The sequence below is a fragment of the Schistocerca nitens genome, chromosome 8 (genome assembly GCF_023898315.1).
Source record: "Schistocerca nitens isolate TAMUIC-IGC-003100 chromosome 8, iqSchNite1.1, whole genome shotgun sequence".
NCBI lineage: Eukaryota > Metazoa > Arthropoda > Insecta > Orthoptera > Acrididae > Schistocerca > Schistocerca nitens.
The window spans coordinates 376,288,752-376,307,971 of NC_064621.1; the positions used below are offsets into that span (position 1 = coordinate 376,288,752).

At 40.7% G+C, this 19,220-nt stretch overlaps 1 protein-coding gene across 1 annotated transcript in view; it reads left to right on the top strand.

The window, feature by feature from the left end:
* The first annotated feature begins 1,854 nt into the window (after positions 1–1,854).
* The window catches only part of LOC126198603 (uncharacterized), a 126,837-nt gene continuing 109,471 nt past the window's right edge, over positions 1,855–19,220 (top strand). Inside the window, exon 1 of the mRNA XM_049935055.1 lies at positions 1,855–2,260. Within this exon, the coding sequence (XP_049791012.1) occupies positions 2,084–2,260 (177 nt within the window). The 5' untranslated portion in view covers positions 1,855–2,083. The remainder of the gene's footprint in view (positions 2,261–19,220) is intronic.

Here is a 19,220-nt window from a genome sequence, read left to right on the forward strand (position 1 = left end):
ATCACTGCAGGACCAAAGTCCATTTAACTGAGACACTGCACTCGTTGAAGATGGTGCGGGTACTGTGGATTGAGGTGTAAAACTCAGCATGCACTAGTATTGATCAGGGCAGTCACTTGTGCAACTGGCCGGCCGGAGTGGCCGAGCGGTTCTAGGCGCTTCAGCCTGGAACCGCGCGACCGCTACGGTTGCAGGTTCGAATCCTGTCTCGGGCATGGATGTGTGTGATGTCCTTAGGTTAGTTAGGTAGAAGTAGTTCTAAGTTCTAGGGGACTGATGACCTCAGATGTTAAGTCCCATAGTGCTCAGAGCCATTTGAAGCATTTTGAACTTGTGCAACTATTTTCCTCGTCGATTTCCTGGACAGACTGATACGTTTTCCAAAACCGTATCTTTAACTTCAGATGTAATGCCTTCCGGCGGTATCCGCTACGTGCGAAACTCTTTTGTGGTCAAAATAAGCACAGATCCTTATGAATGTGTTACTATCGGGATGCCTTCTACAAGGGTATTTTTATGCAGGTTGATTCTTAAAAAAAAAAAAAAAGAAAGAAAAAAAGAAAGAAAGAAAATGGCAACCAACCACTGTTAATGATTTTGTTTACTTACACAAAAAGCGCCGTAACCGGTTTCGAACCGACAGGTTCATCTTCAGAGGGCAGAGAATTCCCTGGGGCGGTGGTGCCATTTACCAAAAAACGATGTAAGTAGCCTAGAACGAAACAGTTCTTCCTTAAAGATTTGTTTACGCCTCATTCAATCTTTATTGGCTTCAGTACAGTAACCATCATTACCAGGAACTTTCACTGCATGGGAGAGTAAGAAATTGAAAGCTTATGTGAGCAACAATTAATGTGCATACAATGTGAATAGCCGTCCGAAGATGAACCTTTCGGTTCTATTCGGTAACGGCAATATATGTGTGAATAAATATCACTGTTTAAGAGCTCTGGTTACTGCTTTCATCCTTGCAGAAATCAACAGTTATATTTGTACACAGGCACAGTCTCAAAACGTCAGTTTTTCATAAAGTAGCAAGGATATTTTTGTGGGTACTAACGCGGAGCTACCGACGCGTTGCTGTCAGCTGTACACACATGAAACCTGAGTCCGCATATTCTTTGTGGCTATAAACTTCCACTGTGACTATACGTGACACTTTTCTGATAAATGACGCGTCTGCTGCGACTGCCCTGTCCATCCTGTAAGCGTGGTTTAATTACAAATCCTCGACAATTTCCGGTTCTGCAGATCACTTTGCCGGCCTCTTCTTTGTGAGCATAGAGCAGAGCATAACGACGTTTACGACGAAGTTACTGGCACCTCGTAATTACACATTCACCACGCATGTCCCAAATGGGTCATTTGCGGATACCTGTTTACTGTGAACGTTTTTGCGTTTATCATTAGATGCTTTCATGTGTGCCCGTTTTCGCTACTGTCATACAGTATCCAACAGAACGAGGTTTCTGGATATAGAGTTCGCGCTAATCGTCACGTGCGGGTAACGCCCTCCATTGCGCTCCCAAATGACTCCGCACAATTTCAAAATGGCCGTCCGTTCAAGCGCACAAGTCGCCAGTTCGGTAGGCACCTCGGAAGGAAATTTCTTTGGCGTCGTCTTTCTGCCTAAATGGTTTTCCGCTCGACTGCGTCACACAGACGCGGTCTTCTTCCGTGAACAGGAGGCAGCTGCCCCCGACAATTGCTTTCGCTGCGAAACAAGTTTGAGTCGCGGCGGAGGAGGGGGCCGGGTCGGCGCGTCTCACGTGACCAGCCGTGGCGGCGGAGTGGGGGTGAGGCCCCGCCAGACCCCGCGCTGCCGCTGCTCGACGGACTCAGTGCGCACGCGCGCGAAGTCAGAGTAGGTCGTGTGTGAGTGTAGGTGCGCCTTATCACCCGTTTTATTTCTATATTTGGCAAAGCCCGCCGACCGTGTGTTATGAATCGATGATTCCAGCCAAGTACTGAAGACTCTGTTCCAGTCCTGTGCAGAATTACGTGGCATGCTAGCTGCGGACGTCGCTCGGAGCAGTAACGGGGTTTCTTGTGTTTGTGGAGAACGGTAGTGGAAGGACTGACCATGCTGCAGGTCGCGGATCGCGTCATGGTTTCGCTGTGGCTTCTGGTGCTGATGTCCAGGGGGACGCCGCTGTACGCAGCCCTCTGGACGAAGAGTGCCTCTGGAGGCGCCGGCAAGGAGAATTCCGCGCGATCGCCGCTCACCGTCGCCCAGTGCAGGGCCACGTGCCTTCGAGAGGTCAGTATGGCCGGCCTGTTTGTACACAACACTTGTACTACAACGCTGGCGACCTTGGTCACCTGATCAATGAGACTCCCGCACGAGTGCGCGCGCGCCACATACACCCACTTCACAGTAGTTTGAGTAGAGCAACATGTCAAACACCATAACAGTGCGCTACCACCAAATATTTGCGCAGATTTCGCTGAAAACTTTCTTCAAAGAGGCGATGTTTCTTCACTGATCACGCCCAGCATCTTTGTAAAATTATAACTAACTTGCATATTTAATGATATTTCTCTGGTTTCATACGACTCTTTGTCGTCAAGATCCTACCACATTCATTTTTTTTTTTTAAAGGCAAGATTTGCCACAATAACATCAAGTCACCTGTTTCAGCGGGTCGTCGTCAGGTGTGTCTGTTATTTGACAAAAACTTGTTTTAACATAGAATTGACGTACAACTGTTGTGCCAAAACATAATTTTTAACAATTAGTTAATACCTTTAAATCATCGCGTATTTGCTCATTCCATGTTCGTTCTCTCCCAATGTTATTAGATAGCGAATATTTCTGTAGGTCATTGTCGGTTAGTAATGTGTAAACCTCATAACAGCTGGAATTGTAAAAACAAGCAAATAACTAAAAATTTCATATTGTATGCCGGCTGGAGTAGCCGAGCGGTTCTGGCGCTACAGTCTGGAACCGCTACGGTCACAGGTTCGAATCCTGCCTCGGGCATGGGTATGTGTGATGTCCTTAGGTTAGTTAGGTTTAAGTAGTTCTACGTTCAAGGGGCTGATGACCTCAGAAGTTGAGTCCCATAGTGCTCAGAGCCATTTGAACCATATTGTAAAACACCCAGGGCTTGTGCTCTATCTGTAACAATGTGCATTCACTGATGTGAATTCTGTCAATGTTTCTGAGAGTAAACACTAGTTTTAGGATGCTGTAAGATCTGCACGGTATCGCTTAATTTGCTGTCCGACATTACTCCGACAGATAACACGGTACTATAGTTACATCTTACCTTTATACTTTTGTAGATTGTACACCTATTACTATCATCTGCTTCGATTTTTTTTTTTTTTGCGTTATAATAATAAAATATGCCTGAAGCTGGTAAAGTGTTCTGCAGCCTGCCTCTGTGTCTTCTTGTAATTTACATATTTTGGTGCTTTTTAGTGCATGGTTCAGCGTGTACAAAATTCTCAATTACATGTTTCATTGTGACACAGATTTGGAGCCAATATGTAACATGGGAGTGTATAAAAATTGAAGTGTTTAGCATTTTGACGTCTATGAATGCTCTCATTTACTACGAATGCGTTTAAGTCTCAGTTGGGGAGTGACAGGTAAAATGATATAGAAAAATGTTGCATAAGAGCTCATTACTTTAATATGGCGTACTAGTACACTTGCAACATATTCTAAGTAGGTAAGTTATCGTAAGTAATACCCCAGTACTTTACAACAACAGTACCCAATAAATGCCTCTAAATCATTCACAGGAAGTAAATACAGGTGCCAAACAGCCTTCACAACAGACATCTGTGCTACATTTGCTCCGCTGCCTTCATTATAAACACAGATTTACTGAGCGCAATATACTGCCGCTCTCTTCTGGTCCATAACATTTGGCCATGAACTTCCACAACGGCTAACGCCTGAATGTGCAGGCAACACGCACCACGCCTTCAGAGCCGCCATTGGAAATCTATAGCTCGCTTTAGTCAATCGACAACCGTCACATCTACGTCAACGTATTAATTATGAATATCTCGACTGGTAACGCAAGTTCTCAAATAGTCCTCTACATAAACAATGCAGCAGATGACGTACTTCCATGACGTACTGTCATTATTTTCAGCTTGGTTAAGAGGACCTCACTGCCGCTACGGCTGTTGACTCTATTGTAGTCTCAGGAAACGTCGATCAAACTCTTAAATAATGTTCAGCAATGAATGTCGTGCCTTCTTTAATTCCAACCTCGTCCACTGTACAAAAAGTGCCCGAAAATAAGAAAATTTAAGCTTTGAGCAAGTGTACGTCAGTGAGTTTTAATCTCGCACGTCTTAAAAATGTAATTTTAATTATTAGGGCGAAGGTTCTCGAAAAAGCATTGTACCATGAAACGTGATATATGTAACCAAGAGATAATTATGAAATGGTAGCCAGAAATTTTGCTTCAGCTTAAGCACTCTGAATACTGGATCACTGCAACTAGCAAGGAGATGTAATATTATTTAAGTATACCTGGCACGCTGAATGTACTTCTCCATGCAAGAATTTGTTACCTGCAGACTGAGCACGCATGAAAAATTCCTAAGACGGTATGTTTCGAAGCTTTCCACTGCGACCTTCACTTAGTTCCCGGCAATCTTGTGAAATTATCCACATCTAATGACCACGCAGATTGCGACATATTCCCTTCTTCGTAAAATTCCAAGAGGATTGTCTCATTTACATTTTTCTACGTTTTCAATATACATTTCATTTACCAATAGTATACGATGCAGTGTATGCAATATACGCGTGCAGCACAGCAAATATTGAAAAGGAGAGATATGCCTAGCACACGAAAGGTGTATGTTATATATATATATATATATATATATATATATATATATATATATATATATATATGTGTGTGTGTGTGTGTGTGTGTGTGTGTGTGTGTGCGTGCGTGCGTGAATGCTCATGTTCGTAGGGGATTATTCATAGCCGGCGTGTTGGAGTTTCTAACATGCGATATAAGCCGACACAGAACAGAAGCTTTGCTACAAATTACAGAAGTCACAGCACTGTATGGAATTACCATTAATTCTCGATATGCGTGGAAAACGGTGATTATTACTAGTTATGGAAGCAATGAAGTAAGTATTTTCATGAAGTAGTGAGGGGTATAAAGAATTCATACGTAACGAGTAATATAACCAAGATGCCGGCCAATTTTATAACTATTTACGACCTGTCACGGTCCTACGTTTTATTCATAAGGAAAGTTCGCTGCTATGTCATCTCTAATTTGATCCACCCGATACAAGCGTTATAAAATCTATTCTCTAAAGGATAGTCACAAGTACATACTACTGATATGCTATTGGCGCACTACAGTGGTCAACGCCTTCAGCGATAACTTACTTTCCCTGTAAAATGAGGGAATATCCGACTTAAAAGCTGCGACACATGATCACCTAAGTAATCCATTCAAATTTTGCCATGATGTGACAGATTACTTAAGAAGTACCAAAACCAGAACCGAGTGTTATTTTTTTCATTCGTTTCTTCATTGTAAGTAGCTTTTTAGGCTACTGTGAAACAGAATATAAGTATAGAAACTAAATTTTTATTGTATTTGAAATGGAAATTTTACAATCAGTATGTGTTACCAGTTTTTCCTCATACCAATGAAACACAATTTTTACATGTCATAACTAATTGCACATTGAGGGCTCCGCAGCGAGCGATGATAAAACCCTGGGAATTATTGGGGAAGCAGGAATTGAATCAAACTAAACAGGAAACAGACTTAAGTCGTAAATGCGAGGATGGCTGTAATGAAAACGAAATGGATATGGGCTGTTATCGTTGAAGGCATGGTATATGAGCCAAATAAGTTCTTCACTGAATTCCAAGAGAAAAGATCTTGAAGAGACAGTGCGGTGACATGGATTCGGAAAATCCTAATATGTGTGAAGCTTCTAGGGGAAGTTATTATCGAGCTGTTGATGGCAGACGTCTGATGTTGGCAGTGATTATTATCACAGTGACAAAGCTCTTCAGAAACAGAAATAAAGTAGCAGTGCAACAATTTGGACCGTGCCATTACAAACACGCAAAGTAAAGTATGTACTTGACATTGTTCCATTGCTGCAAAGGAAAATGCTGTAGATATACGGACATAGAGTGTTGAAAATCAGCGGATGTTTGTAGAATTCAGTGATCCCACCATTATTCCGAAGTAACTGCCTTATCGCCTACGGAATAAGCGAGCGAATGTTTTCCATTTTTAATTGTAATTTGTACTATATCATTTTAGCAGAGAATTTGCCGACAGAGTATAATGTATGTTATTTTAATTTGTTGAACTTTTTTGCTTTAAACAATTCGACTGGCTGTTCTGTAGTGAGCTAAACATTTTCGTAATTACCATCATATCTAGATACATCCAGATGGTCTTCATATCGAAGATGCAAACCGTTACTCTGAAGAAAGGAGTAATCTATAAACACGTAAAAATATCGGATGTGACCCTGGGATGCATGGTAGGTCAAGTGCTGTCCATGTTCTTACTTATGGCTTAGCGGAAAATGATAGTCCAATCTCTGACAATTCGCAGATGACGAAGTTACAGATTAACAGAATGAGGTACGTATTCAGATCTTGATGTATGGCATTGCTGGCTGGAATTTTCTGCAAGGTTGGTACTTCTGCGTGTCGGAAAGAATGTTCTTCCTCCCCGGGAATTTGCCCGTTTCGTTGAAGATACGTGAAGCGTTTGTCGTATGCGGATTTTCAGGGTCTAGGTTAATGTAATGGATGCGTTTATAATATAGTGTTATGGCTGTGTTGTATGGTAATGAGGATGAGAGACGAGAAAGGGTGAAACACAGTGCCGGCACATAGCCTACTTCTCTGTAATAGTACCAACGCAGCCGCCGAGCATAATGTCCCCATCCGACGAACAGATCACCAACAGCAGAGTTACATGCCCTCACTTCGCGTGAGACACTGCGGAAAGGTTTGAAATTAAGTCCAAGACATTGGCTCAAAGATTGTTGACCAGGAACTTTCCGCCACCGCCTTTCCTCCATTTGCTGCCCAGGCACTAGTCTCACTGCAAACTTCATCCATCACAGAATTCGAACAAGTTGACCTCCGAGCCAAGCACCTCGCACAGGTGTACGCTAGCGACCTCTGCTACAGTTACGGGTAATATCAGTATGACTGATATTTTAACGACCAGTTGAAAACGAAGACAGATATGCAACGAGTCACCTGAGAGTACTTAATGTTGCAGATGCTTGTTACCTTGTTTTTCTTAATGGTATACACTCCCGATATTTTATTATTATTACTATTACTATTATTGTTATTTTCTTTGATTATACCGTTGCAAGTTTCGGAACTACGAACTAATGTGGAGAGGCATGTTATTATTTTCACTGTCACAGCGCTTGATTCTGTACATAGTAAGATTTGTAAATATCAGCTCCAATGGAAGCATGTAGTATTAAATACTCCCAACGAATATCAATTGCAAAAAGTGTGGCGTGAAAAAAATGAAACAATAATAACAATGGGAAGGAACACAAAATATAATAGATAAATATCAAAGATTGAGTCACAGTCTGTTACGCCATTGTAGTCCTTCAGAATTATCCCCATGAAGAAATCAACATGGCATCAGAGCCTTCGTCTACAATATCACAGTTGTAGTCAGGTAAGTCGTGTAAATATATGGAGCTGACAAGACGTCAGTACGCAGTGACCATCGGCTTCATAGCCAATAGCATGTAGCCTTTCAGGGCGCTAATCGGAATTTCACAATGTATAAGAGTGATTGTTTTTGAAATACGTTTTCGGCATCTGCTTCAATGAATGTCAAGTGGGAGATACATTTCAGCTAGTACTTAAGTGTATACAGAGTAGAGGGTAACGAAATGTGACAGAATCTTGGTGGTTGGTTGGGTGGGGGAGGAGACCAAACAGCGTGGTCATCGGTCCCATCGGATCAGGGAAGGATGGGGAAGGAAGTCGACCGTGCCCTTTCAAAAGAATCATCCCAGAATTTGACTGAAGCGATTTAGGGAAATCACGGATAACCTAAAACAGGATGGCTGGACGCAGGTTTGAACCGTCGTCTTCCCGAATGCGTGGTGACAGAGTAGTGTTGTTTACTGAAGAGTGTCACAGAGAGGCCGAAGTGTCTGTACTCGACTAGCAGACACTTCTGGAGCAATTTTTTATTTTCTCAGAGATAAATGTATTCATTTACAGGTGACTATCTTTTGGACCGTTTCAACCTTAAAGCCTCACCTATTGGGGTCATAATAAGTGTTGCAGCTACTCAGATATAGTCTTCCTAACACTCGTTTCTTCGTGTCTATTGAATTTTTAAAAAAAAATTATTTGTGATAGAGGACCGGGATAAATCAGTTATTGGTTTTCAGAAATTACTGCAACCAGTCGCGACTGGTTGCAGTAATTTCTGAAAACCTTTTCACACCACAGTCGCAGTGCTCCACATCCACAATGGATAAAAGTCTCAAATCAGTTATTGTTAGGTTATTGGCTACTGAGGCCATCTACATATATGTTTATATGCATATATACAGATTGTTCCACTTCGTTTATGATATCGGAACGAGGTACGTTTAATGCCAGACAAAGTGCAGAAATGATATTCTGCGTTAACTTCACAAGTCTCTAAATTATAATGAATAATATTCTCAAGATGGAGGTAGTTGTTTGAACAACATTGAGATGCTCACGTTGATGTGAGGCAGCAGACTAATACAAATAATACTCGTGTCCATTTCTTAAACGTTGTAGTATTGAAGCGTCTGTTGTCTACGTAACTGATGCGTCTTGATTCCAAAGTGTTCCAACTACGACAGCCTCTTTTCCATTCCTGTAGTTAACTTTTTCGAGCCATTTTCGAAGCTTCGGGAAAACATTTTTTAAACAATCTCCAAACCCATATAACCTCAAAATATTTTAAATCCTCTTCTGTGTAACGTGAAATTCATTTATCATACGCGATATAGCTCTACAGGTACAAAGCACACCGGTTTGTCGTACATTTATTTGTTAATTTCTTAACAGTATAAACATAGACTGAAAATAATTTAATTACGAAAACGTTTCACTATTTCGCATACCACAGTCAAAGTAATCCAATAAACTTGAACCTCTAAGTTGGGGGAATAGCGTTGCTCGCGGCAAGAGGATAATGTATAACTCATAAATAGCAGGATTGCATTTGTTCATTTAATTAAACAACTTCTTGTTTGTCATATAGGCGCACAGAGGTATTAATATGCTGAAGTCACAAGAAATATCGGGCTTCGAACACTGCTAGCAATAAATTATCTCCATTTCTAGAATGTATGCGAACTTTTGTTCTGATTTTGCATTTAAATTATGTGTTCTGTAAAGGAGGTCACTCACATATTAACACCTAACACAAAGCGTACGACTAAAACAAACAGTGCTGTAGGTTATTACACTATGGGAGGTGTTGGAAACACAATAACCTCTCCCGGCGGAACATTATTTAACTCGTATCAATATTACATATAGAGCTGAAACATAATGTTTTCAATTCACGTACAAAATGTAAATGTTTCACTTGCTAATGACATCACAATGATTTGATGCCGAAGAAAATATTCTGGTCATGTGAGTGAATGTACTCATTAACTTCTGTATATTTCAGACATCATCTTTGTCTAAAACATAATTATAGCGTTTTTCGCGTATCTTTGACAGTGAAACTAAGCAAACGAAAGTACACAAGTACGTGTAATCATTTTCTGTTGCTTATTTTCAAATCGAATAACTTTAATTAATGAAACACAGCCAGTTTTTACGTTTAGAGCCGGCTGCGGTGGTCTCGCGGTTCTAGGCGCGCAGTCCGGAACCGTGCGACTGCTCCGGTCGCAGGTTCGAATCCTGCCTCGGGCATGGATGTGTGTGATGTCCTTAGGTTAGTTAGGTTTAATTAGTTCTAAGTTCTAGGGGACTTATGACCACAGCAGTTGAGTCCCATAGTGCTCAGAGCCATTTGAACCATTACGTTTAGTTTTTTGTGAAACCTGTGGTATTGTTCTTCGGTGGTCAAAGGTTGCATTTCCGAATCATATTTTACGTTACACATCACTTATCTGACCGAAACAATGACGGGTGCAACCAAACTAAGAATCTGGAAAGTAAACCGTGATCGCAGAAAGTCGGTGCAGAGCCTGCCCAAAAAAAAAAAAAAAAAAAAAAAAAAAAACCGTACGTCCAATCTTGGTTTATGTATTTCAGCAGATATTCGATATAGTGACTTTTAGGTCTAATTTAAAATGTTGGCGTTCAACGAACTGAACACAATTTCACTGTCGAAAAGCGAGCTCGTGTTAGTTGTATCCGTATATACAAATAATATTGTATTAATCATATAGCCTTATATAATCATTTTTATCAATTTAGAGCACTCAAGAAAACAGCAACAGTACACTAAAACTCGCATCAAAGTGAGACTTGAACCCGTCCGCTTTATGAGAGAATGTTAATACTAAAGTCTACTGAGACCAGCATATTGTGACTGCTCTCAATAACACAACAGTGTAAAGTTCTAACTGCTAGCTGTCAGCGAAGAAGGGAATGCAGATGGTTCTCAGGAGTTCGCTACACGCAAGCGCTGTAATCTGTGCACTGAAAAATCGTGGCACGTCATTACTATACTTGTAGTGCAAGCTCTTTGCTATACATATTTATGGAGTGAACACGCGCTCAAAAACGCGTACCTTAAGAGATATGAGCACTTGTTTAGTAGAGCAGATGGGCATTCGGGAGGACGACGGATCAATCCCGCGTCCGGCCAACCTGATTTAGGTTTTCCGTGATTTCCCTAAATCTCTGCAGGCAAATGCCAGGATGGTTCCTGTGAAAGGGCACGGCCGACTTCCTTCCCCGTCCTTCCCTAATCCGATGAGACCGATGACCTCGCTGTCTGGTCTCCTCCCCCAAAACTACAACAGAAGAACAGATGCACTTCACAGTAGTGCAGATGAACAAGTGCTCATGGTGGGAATAATGCGGTCTCACTGCGAAGTAAGTGTGCCAAATAGGGGCAATCAAATGCCGCACTAAATACTGTTGCTGTAAAGCGAGTGTTTCATTTTTTTCCCTAAATGTTTCATATTGTACACAACTTTTCTTTGTGTTGAACTTCGGCGAGCCCTCCTAATACTAACGAAGTCATATTCTAGTACAGAACTGCGACGTCTGTGAACCTCTTCACAAGGCTGTGAACATCAGAACATCAGCGACTCCTTCACACTACAAACGCTTTTGATAACGACGCCCCTTCCAGGAACTGTGTGGTAAACGTTTTAAACCCAATTGCACTCCGTATTGTATCTCGATTAGTTACGGAGCAATTAGTATTCTGCTTTGTTCATGCACTGACAACAGATCCTTGGGAAAACTAAACATTACAAAATTGTTTCAGCTGGTATACAAGATATAAAAGCCAAAGGAAATGCCCTCAAACTTAAAAAAGAACGTTCTTAGCTCCAGTGCCAAATGATACAGGTGCTGCCAGGTGTGAAGGTTAGTCATGGATGAAAAATACAGATACGAATTATTTAAAGAATAATGGAAGCAGTGTTAGATGCTGACTTCGGGGAATATCAGTTCGGGTTTTTGGAGATTCGTTGGAACACTGAGACAATAGTGAACCTATTTTATAGTTAGTGAAAGCTTTCGAAAGTGTTGACAGGAATCTTTGAGATTATAATGGTGGCAGTAACAAAATACAGGGAGTGAAACGTTCAACTGCTACGTCAGACAGATCGCAGTTTTAAGAGTCAAAGGATATGAAGGGCAGCAGGTAGCTGAGAAGAGAGTGCGTCGGGGTTGTAGCGTATTCCTGATTTTATTCACTCTGTGTACTGAACAAGCAACAACGGTAACAAAGGAGCAATTTGGAAATGGAATAAAGCCTTAAGTTTTGCCCACGACATTTTAATTCAGCAGAGACTGTGGGTCATTTCAGCGGAATTAATAGTGCCCTGAAAAGAGGAGAAAAACAGACCATATGATCATGGACAAGAAAATGATATAATCTTTTGAAATGTGGTGGTACAGAAGAAAACTGAAGATTAAGTAAAGAGATCAAATAAAAATAAAACAAATGAAGGCAAATTGAGCATTATGGTACAACTTGCCTGATAGAAGTTATAAATTGGTGGGAAACATCACGAATAATTAAGGAAAAGTCTATAAATTGTGGAGGTAAAACAAAGTTAAGTTGCAGTGGATGTGCTGGCCGGGGTGGCCTAGCGGTTCTAGGCGCTACAGTCTGGATCCGCTCGACAGCTACGGTCGCAGGTTCGAATCCTGCCTCGGGCGTGGATGTTTGTGATGTCCTTAGGTTAGTTAGGTTTAAGTACTTCTATGTTCTAGGGGACTGATGACCTCAGAAGTTGAGTCCCACAGTGCTCAGAGCCATTTGAACAATTTTTTTCAGTGGATGTAGGTAGGAAAAGTTATTCTGAAATGAGGCTTGCACAGGACATAGTAGAGTGGACAGCTGCATCTAACTAGTCTGATGATTGTAGACTATAACGACATCATCATTTCGTCAACAACACCAATAAATAGTATTGCATCAGTTTCACAAGCGAAGGAATTAGCAGACAGAAATTGACACAGGTAGACTTCACGAAGACAAGTTGCTGCAATTTTGGTAAGCATGAAAGTCAGATAGACCCATCATTCTCTTTTTCATCAAAGCAATTTTATTAATAAAAAGAAATATGTAGCCAGTTTCGGCAGATAGTTATTATCAGATATGAGGAACAGCACGATGGAGAGTAAGAAACATGCAATAACGGAGTGAACTCACTACAGAGCATGCGTAGATAACGAGTTCCACAAAAAGCGTATACTTTCTATGCGAAACAGATAACTACAGGAAATGTTGAGCTGTAAAGGAAACGGTGCTGAGCATTGCTCTGAGAATGTGAGCCGGCTGTGTGGCCGAGCGGTTCTAGGCACTTCAGTCCGGAACCGCGCGACTGATACGGTCGCAGGTTCGAATCCTGCCTCGGGCATGGATGTGTGTGATGTCATTAGGTTAGTTTGGTTTAAGTAGTTCTAAGTTCTAGGGGACTGATGACCTCAGAAGTTAAGTCCCATTGTGCTCAGAGCCATTTGAACCATTTGAGAATGTGAAAGCTGTTTTGAAAATGAAGTAAATGATAGTTAAGATGTTATGAATTGAGAATAAGAGTAAACAAGAATCTAGAAAACGCCTTTTAATACTCTAGGTAAGAACAACTATTAACAGGCTCTTGTCACTGAATAAGAGTGATAGTTACCCTTATATAAAACGACAAGAAGGTTGAACCAGCGACGATGGTAGTCAGTATTAACAATATAACGAAAGGGACTCTTTTAAAAACTAATTTACAGATAATTTAGAGTATGGAGAAATAACATACGAAGATAAGGTTTTGTGGTAAATTCTCAGAAGATGCTATTTCTGATCTTTGATCCAGTTAATTTAGGAAGCGACGGGGAGGATAGTGACTATATGTTAGCGTAGATTAACGACCGTCTTAACTGAAACTTAAATACAGAGGAGAAGCGAGGACTGAAAGACCACTATAAAACAGTTCGTGTGTGCAAAATATGCTCGTTAAAAATGTAACCAGATATCGACCTAAACGTAGTATGACTATCTATCCTTAAACAGTATGTTTAGATGACCATACGCACATAATCTTTAGACCAGCTATGTGGCAGGTAAATCACTATTCCACCAACCATATTCAGGGTACTGAGATATTTCTCTTGTGATTTAAACTAATTTCTACCATATGTTGCTGCTGTAGAACAGGAGACTTTCTTAATTACTTCACTGATGACGTGCGACAGTACATTTCTTAGTAAAGAAAGCTGTTTTACTTGCTACCAAAATTTAAAATTCTATCTTTAGGATTTTTTAAAAAAAAGTATTTGATCTCACATCTTTGTCCTTATGCGGTTCTTAGTTCGTATATAACTGACCTTAGCTCATACAAATGGTACCAATTTTTTTCGTAGAAGTCCTTTGGTGAATGTACAAAGAAAACATGATATTAGAATACGAAGACTACACGTATTGTACAAAAAAGGGAAAAAAGAAAAAAAACTGGTGTTCAAGTTGTATATGAACAACTGCAATAACTCACTTTCCTGAAAAAGGAGATTATTTCGCCCTCTTCTCCTTAGCTTGCGCAAAGATGTTGCTGTGAACTACTTATGAACTAAAATCATTTCAAAAATCTGTGTAATTGTGTGTTTTTATCCATTGCAGTATCCAAAATTGACTTCCGTAACGTTAGCTTTACTTACGTATAATTCTGAGTGGCGTCTTATGATGTACAAACCAATGCGTAACATATATATAAGGAGTTCTAATGTTGGTGACTTCGACATGGCCGGCCGGTGTGGCCGTGCGGTTCTAGGCGCTTCAGTTTGGAACCGTGTGACCGCTACGGTCGCAGGTTCGAATCCTGCCTCGGGCATGGATGTGTGTGATGTCCTTAGGTTAGATAGGTTTAAGTAGTTCTAAGTTCTAGGGGACTGATGACCTCAGAAGTTAAGTCCCATAGTGCTCAGAGCCTTTTGAACTTCGACATGAGTAGAGAGCGAATGCCAAATCGGTTGAGAAATGGCCAGGGGGGGGGGGGAGGAGGAGGAGGATTATTTTCGTTATTCGATTGTTACGTTGAAGGAGCTGTACGGCACTTACTTTAATGCTTTGTTGAAAATACAATCTAGAAAGGCCGCATTTGGGCACGAATGATGCCCTAGTCGAATACAACTCCGGTGATTTACACAGTGCGTCACACGGTGCAGTAAATTACAGCGACACTAAATCGCCAATTGAAGAGTGAGAGAGGCTTGCATACATGCACAACAAACAATTCTGGCGATTTATAGCGGCACCGACATGTACCAGTAAAGGCGGTGGTTTATTAATCTGTATTCTGTGGGGCCGCCCACGTCCTCCACATGGTGAATCCAAACACGCGTTGAATAATTTGGTAAATCAATTTAGAAAGGTTCAGTAGCCAACATGAGAAGTCATAACCAATGTTAAAGATATGTAAAACCGACTAAAACAGACAGGAGCCACATTGCCATGATCATTGTTTGTTGCTGCCATAAAAAACGTCGTATAGGCCTTAATATTGCTTCTTTCATGGCACTATAAAACTACTACCGGTCTGGAGAATACCATGGGTACAATTCCAAGTGTCAACATAATTGTAGTCCAGGTTGCTATGTGTACGATTTAGCACCTTGGGCGAACTACAAAATGCTGCGCTGTTTCACAACATTTTGTAAACAAGAATACAGGTTAATTATTTCAGAAGAAGAAAAATTTCTGCCTAACAGGTCGGACAAAGAAAATGAAAAACAACAAAAATAATTATTACAATGGGGTTTATTTACGAATGTAGCTTCTTCAGCGTTCTCTTCGATATTTTTCATTTTTCCACAGTAAAAATGGTTGTTTTCTAATTTTGTTTTGCTCAGTCTGGTTTGATACTATCCTGCACGATATCTTCTCCTACGTTTATCTCATGATCTCAGAGCACCTCTTACAGCCGATGTCCTTCGTTGTTTGTAGTATATGCTACAATTTCTCCCCCCCTGGAATTTTTGCGTGTTCTTTCTCCTTCTAGTAACATGAACGTTATTCTCAAATGTCTTAATATTTGCCCCATAAGTCTACTCCTTCTTGTACTTAATGTTTCCCACATATTCCTTTCCTCATCGATTTTTCACGAACGTAGTTGGTTATGAGCCTATGTAATATGACATAATATCTCAATCCCTTCAGGTATTTACGTTTTCCTTTTTCCTTTGGTTCATGATTAAGTTGTATTCCATAATTAAGGGCTACATTTGTTTTGGCGGACTTATTTTGGAGAGAAATACTCTCTTTTCCTATGCTGGTTTGCTTCTTGTGCTCTCCTTACTTCTTCACTAGTACGTTATTTCGTATCCATGACAGCAAAATTCCTTCATCTCTTGTACATGGTTCCCAGTCTTGATGTTCAGATTGTTACATGTCTGGTATCTGCTGTTCCTCTTTACTCTCGTCTTCCTTTGTTTTACTCTCGATCCGTTTTCGGTGATCTATAGACTGTTAATCGCATTGAGCAGATCCTGCCAATCTTTCTCACCTGCCCAATGTTAGGAATATCATCAACGAAGTATATAATTGATTTTTATTTTAACAGTCCTGAGCGCATAAAAACAATTATTTAAATGATGACCGATTTCAAGCTGTTTCTAAGACCATCTTCAGACCATTGTCTGAAATATAAGTACATTTTCAGGTTTGGAGGAACATCTAACAACAAGGGTTACCAACTGAAACATATAAACATAAGAATGGTTCATATGGCTCTGAGCACTGGGGGACTCAACTGCTGTGGTCATAAGTCCCCTAGAACTTAGAACTACTTAAACCTAACTAACCTAAGGACATCACACACATCCATGCCCGAGGCAGGATTCGAACCTGCGACCGTAGCAGTGCACGGTTCCGGACTGCGCGCCTAGAACCGCGAGACCACCGCGGCCGGCTAAATATAAGAATAATTAGAACAATATATACTCAATGGTGAGAGGCGGAGATGGTACTGTATGTAGAGAAACGAACGTCAATTTCTGGATAGTGTGGTGAGGCTATAGGGTAAGAAGAAGCGGCTCCCCCCACCACCTTTCGGATGACGTCAGCAGCAGCTGATACGGCACATAGTAAGTAAAAACGTTGCTACAAGGTAGCAGCTTAAAATAAAATACAAAAGGTGAAATCTAAACTAAAAAACAACAAAATATAACTGCTAGAAGAATTATCAAAATACACCAGGTAAAGTTGCAGGCAGTAAATCTATAGCAATTGGTTCTGAGAACGGAGACTGCCCTCTATGGGCAGTTCGTAAAGTCGACTTTGATGTGCAGTGCGTAACCACACAAAAGGTAAACTAAGGAGACGCCGTTAGTTGCCATGAGAGTATCGATATGAACCGTGTGAGGCAAGTTGATGCTCTCAGAGTTGTAACAGCGTCTGACCACTGCTAATGTTTACGTGGAACGTCAGAGACGAAGATCCAGTAATGTGTGGTCAGACGCAGCTACTAGTCACGGCGATGTATACATCACGATGAATTGCCAACAAAGTAAAAATAACGTCAGGCGTGTTTGCAGCGACACAAATGCAGTGTCGAGTTTTGCAGTGACTACCAGTAAAACGTCGTTGGTCAACAGACCTACAATTTAGTATATACATATATAAAAGCTGCAGATATATTCGTAATAGCAATATTGTTTAACGGAAAATCAGTGGATGAAATAATTAGAGACTTACGATAAAGGATAACACAAATATTAATAGAAATCGCATAAGCGAAGTGTGCAACTTTAAAATCTTTAAAAAAGGCATCAATCGTTAAAACAGAAAACAAAAGAGCAGGTACAATCAACAACAGATCATCAAACAGACCGAAATACGAGGATTGGAACTTAAATAGTGGCAACTATTTATCCACAACCAAAAAAGAGTTACATGTTTGCACCTGTTACTGTCCTTCAAAGTAGTGACCAGGGTTGTGTAGAATCCGTTGCCAGCGATGTGGAAGGCGTAGTATACCATTAAGAGTCGGTTATGTTGATGGTGCGAATGGAGCGGTCTAAAGTTATGGTGATTCCAGTGTACGACTGTGATGGTGTTATCCTAACGCATTACGTTCCTCCACGACAGACCGTCAATGCGCAGTATTACTGTTAGTTTTTGGAGCATCACCTGCGACCAGCTTTGCGAAAGAAGCGGCGACACTTTCTGCGCAACCCACTCATCATTTTGCACGACAATGCGCGGCCGCATACAGCGCAAGCTGTGTCTGCTCTGTTCGGTCGATGGGACTGGGAAGTACTGTACCATCCACCATACTTCCCGGACTTAAGTCCTTGTGACTTTGATTTCGAAGATGAAGGAACCACTTCGTGGCATTCGTTTCAGAACTGTTCCAGAGATTCGACAGGCAGTAGACCGCCCCATTCGCATCACCAATGGAATAGGCTCTGCTAATGGTATACTGCACCTTCCACGTATCTTGCAACGGGTTCTACACAACGCTGGTGACTACTTTGAAGAACAGTAGCAGGTGCAAACATGTAACTCTTTTGTATCGGATGTGAATAAATAGTTACCGCTATTTGAGTTCCAACCCTTGTATTTTACTCTAAAAGATAAAGTCTTATTTACTTATGTGCATAAAATTCTATCTCTTCTAGAGCATTCGGTATGAGATGTTTTTTATTCCAGTCTTTGATCGCAATATAAATTCCTTTGACGATGACCTGTTTCAGTCAGTAATAACCATTTTCAGGTCTACAATATAAAAAAATATATACACCTAGAGGGCAGTTTAAATTTCAACACAATACAGCATTTCATATCACAATATACTATCATACAAACTGGGAAATGTACAGATATAATAAGGTAAAGCGTACCTGTTCTACACCATTTCCTAATGTCATAAAGCCGTAATGGCATCATCAAAACATATAAATACACAAAATATTGTGTAAAATAGACCACTGGCGTTATTGTACAAAAACTACTGAGGTGCAGTAGCTACCAGAAATCTGTTTGCCCACATCCTTCATAGATGTATGAGTCCTTTGAGGGCATTATAGGGAATTTTTAAATTATTGGGAATGGACCCTTCGGAATGATTTATTTGGGTTAGGTGTTGGCAAATTAATGATTTACCACGGGTGATGCCTGATGTATGTTTACAAAAATTGCTATATGTTCGATATTTTGTCGTCCTGAACTTTAGTCCCGCTTTAGAGCTTTTATTTTATTTCTTTCACTGCTTCCTCGATATACATGTTTAACACTAGAGGAGGCCCATATCTTTTAATCTGAGGACGTTACGGTTGACCTTTAATTTTTCTCGACTTTTCTTGGTTCTTGCACTCTCTTTAATACCTTACTCGATTTCTTTTACAAATATATTTATTTTTCTGACGCTTTCAAAGATATTTCGTCGAATGATTTCTTTAGGTGGACAAAATCTCCTAGGATTTATAGGGTTTTCTTATACATCGCTTTCAGTGTCAAAGGAAATGATATAACTCCGATGCCTGTACCTTTCCTACAGCCAAAAACTGCAATTCTGTACAG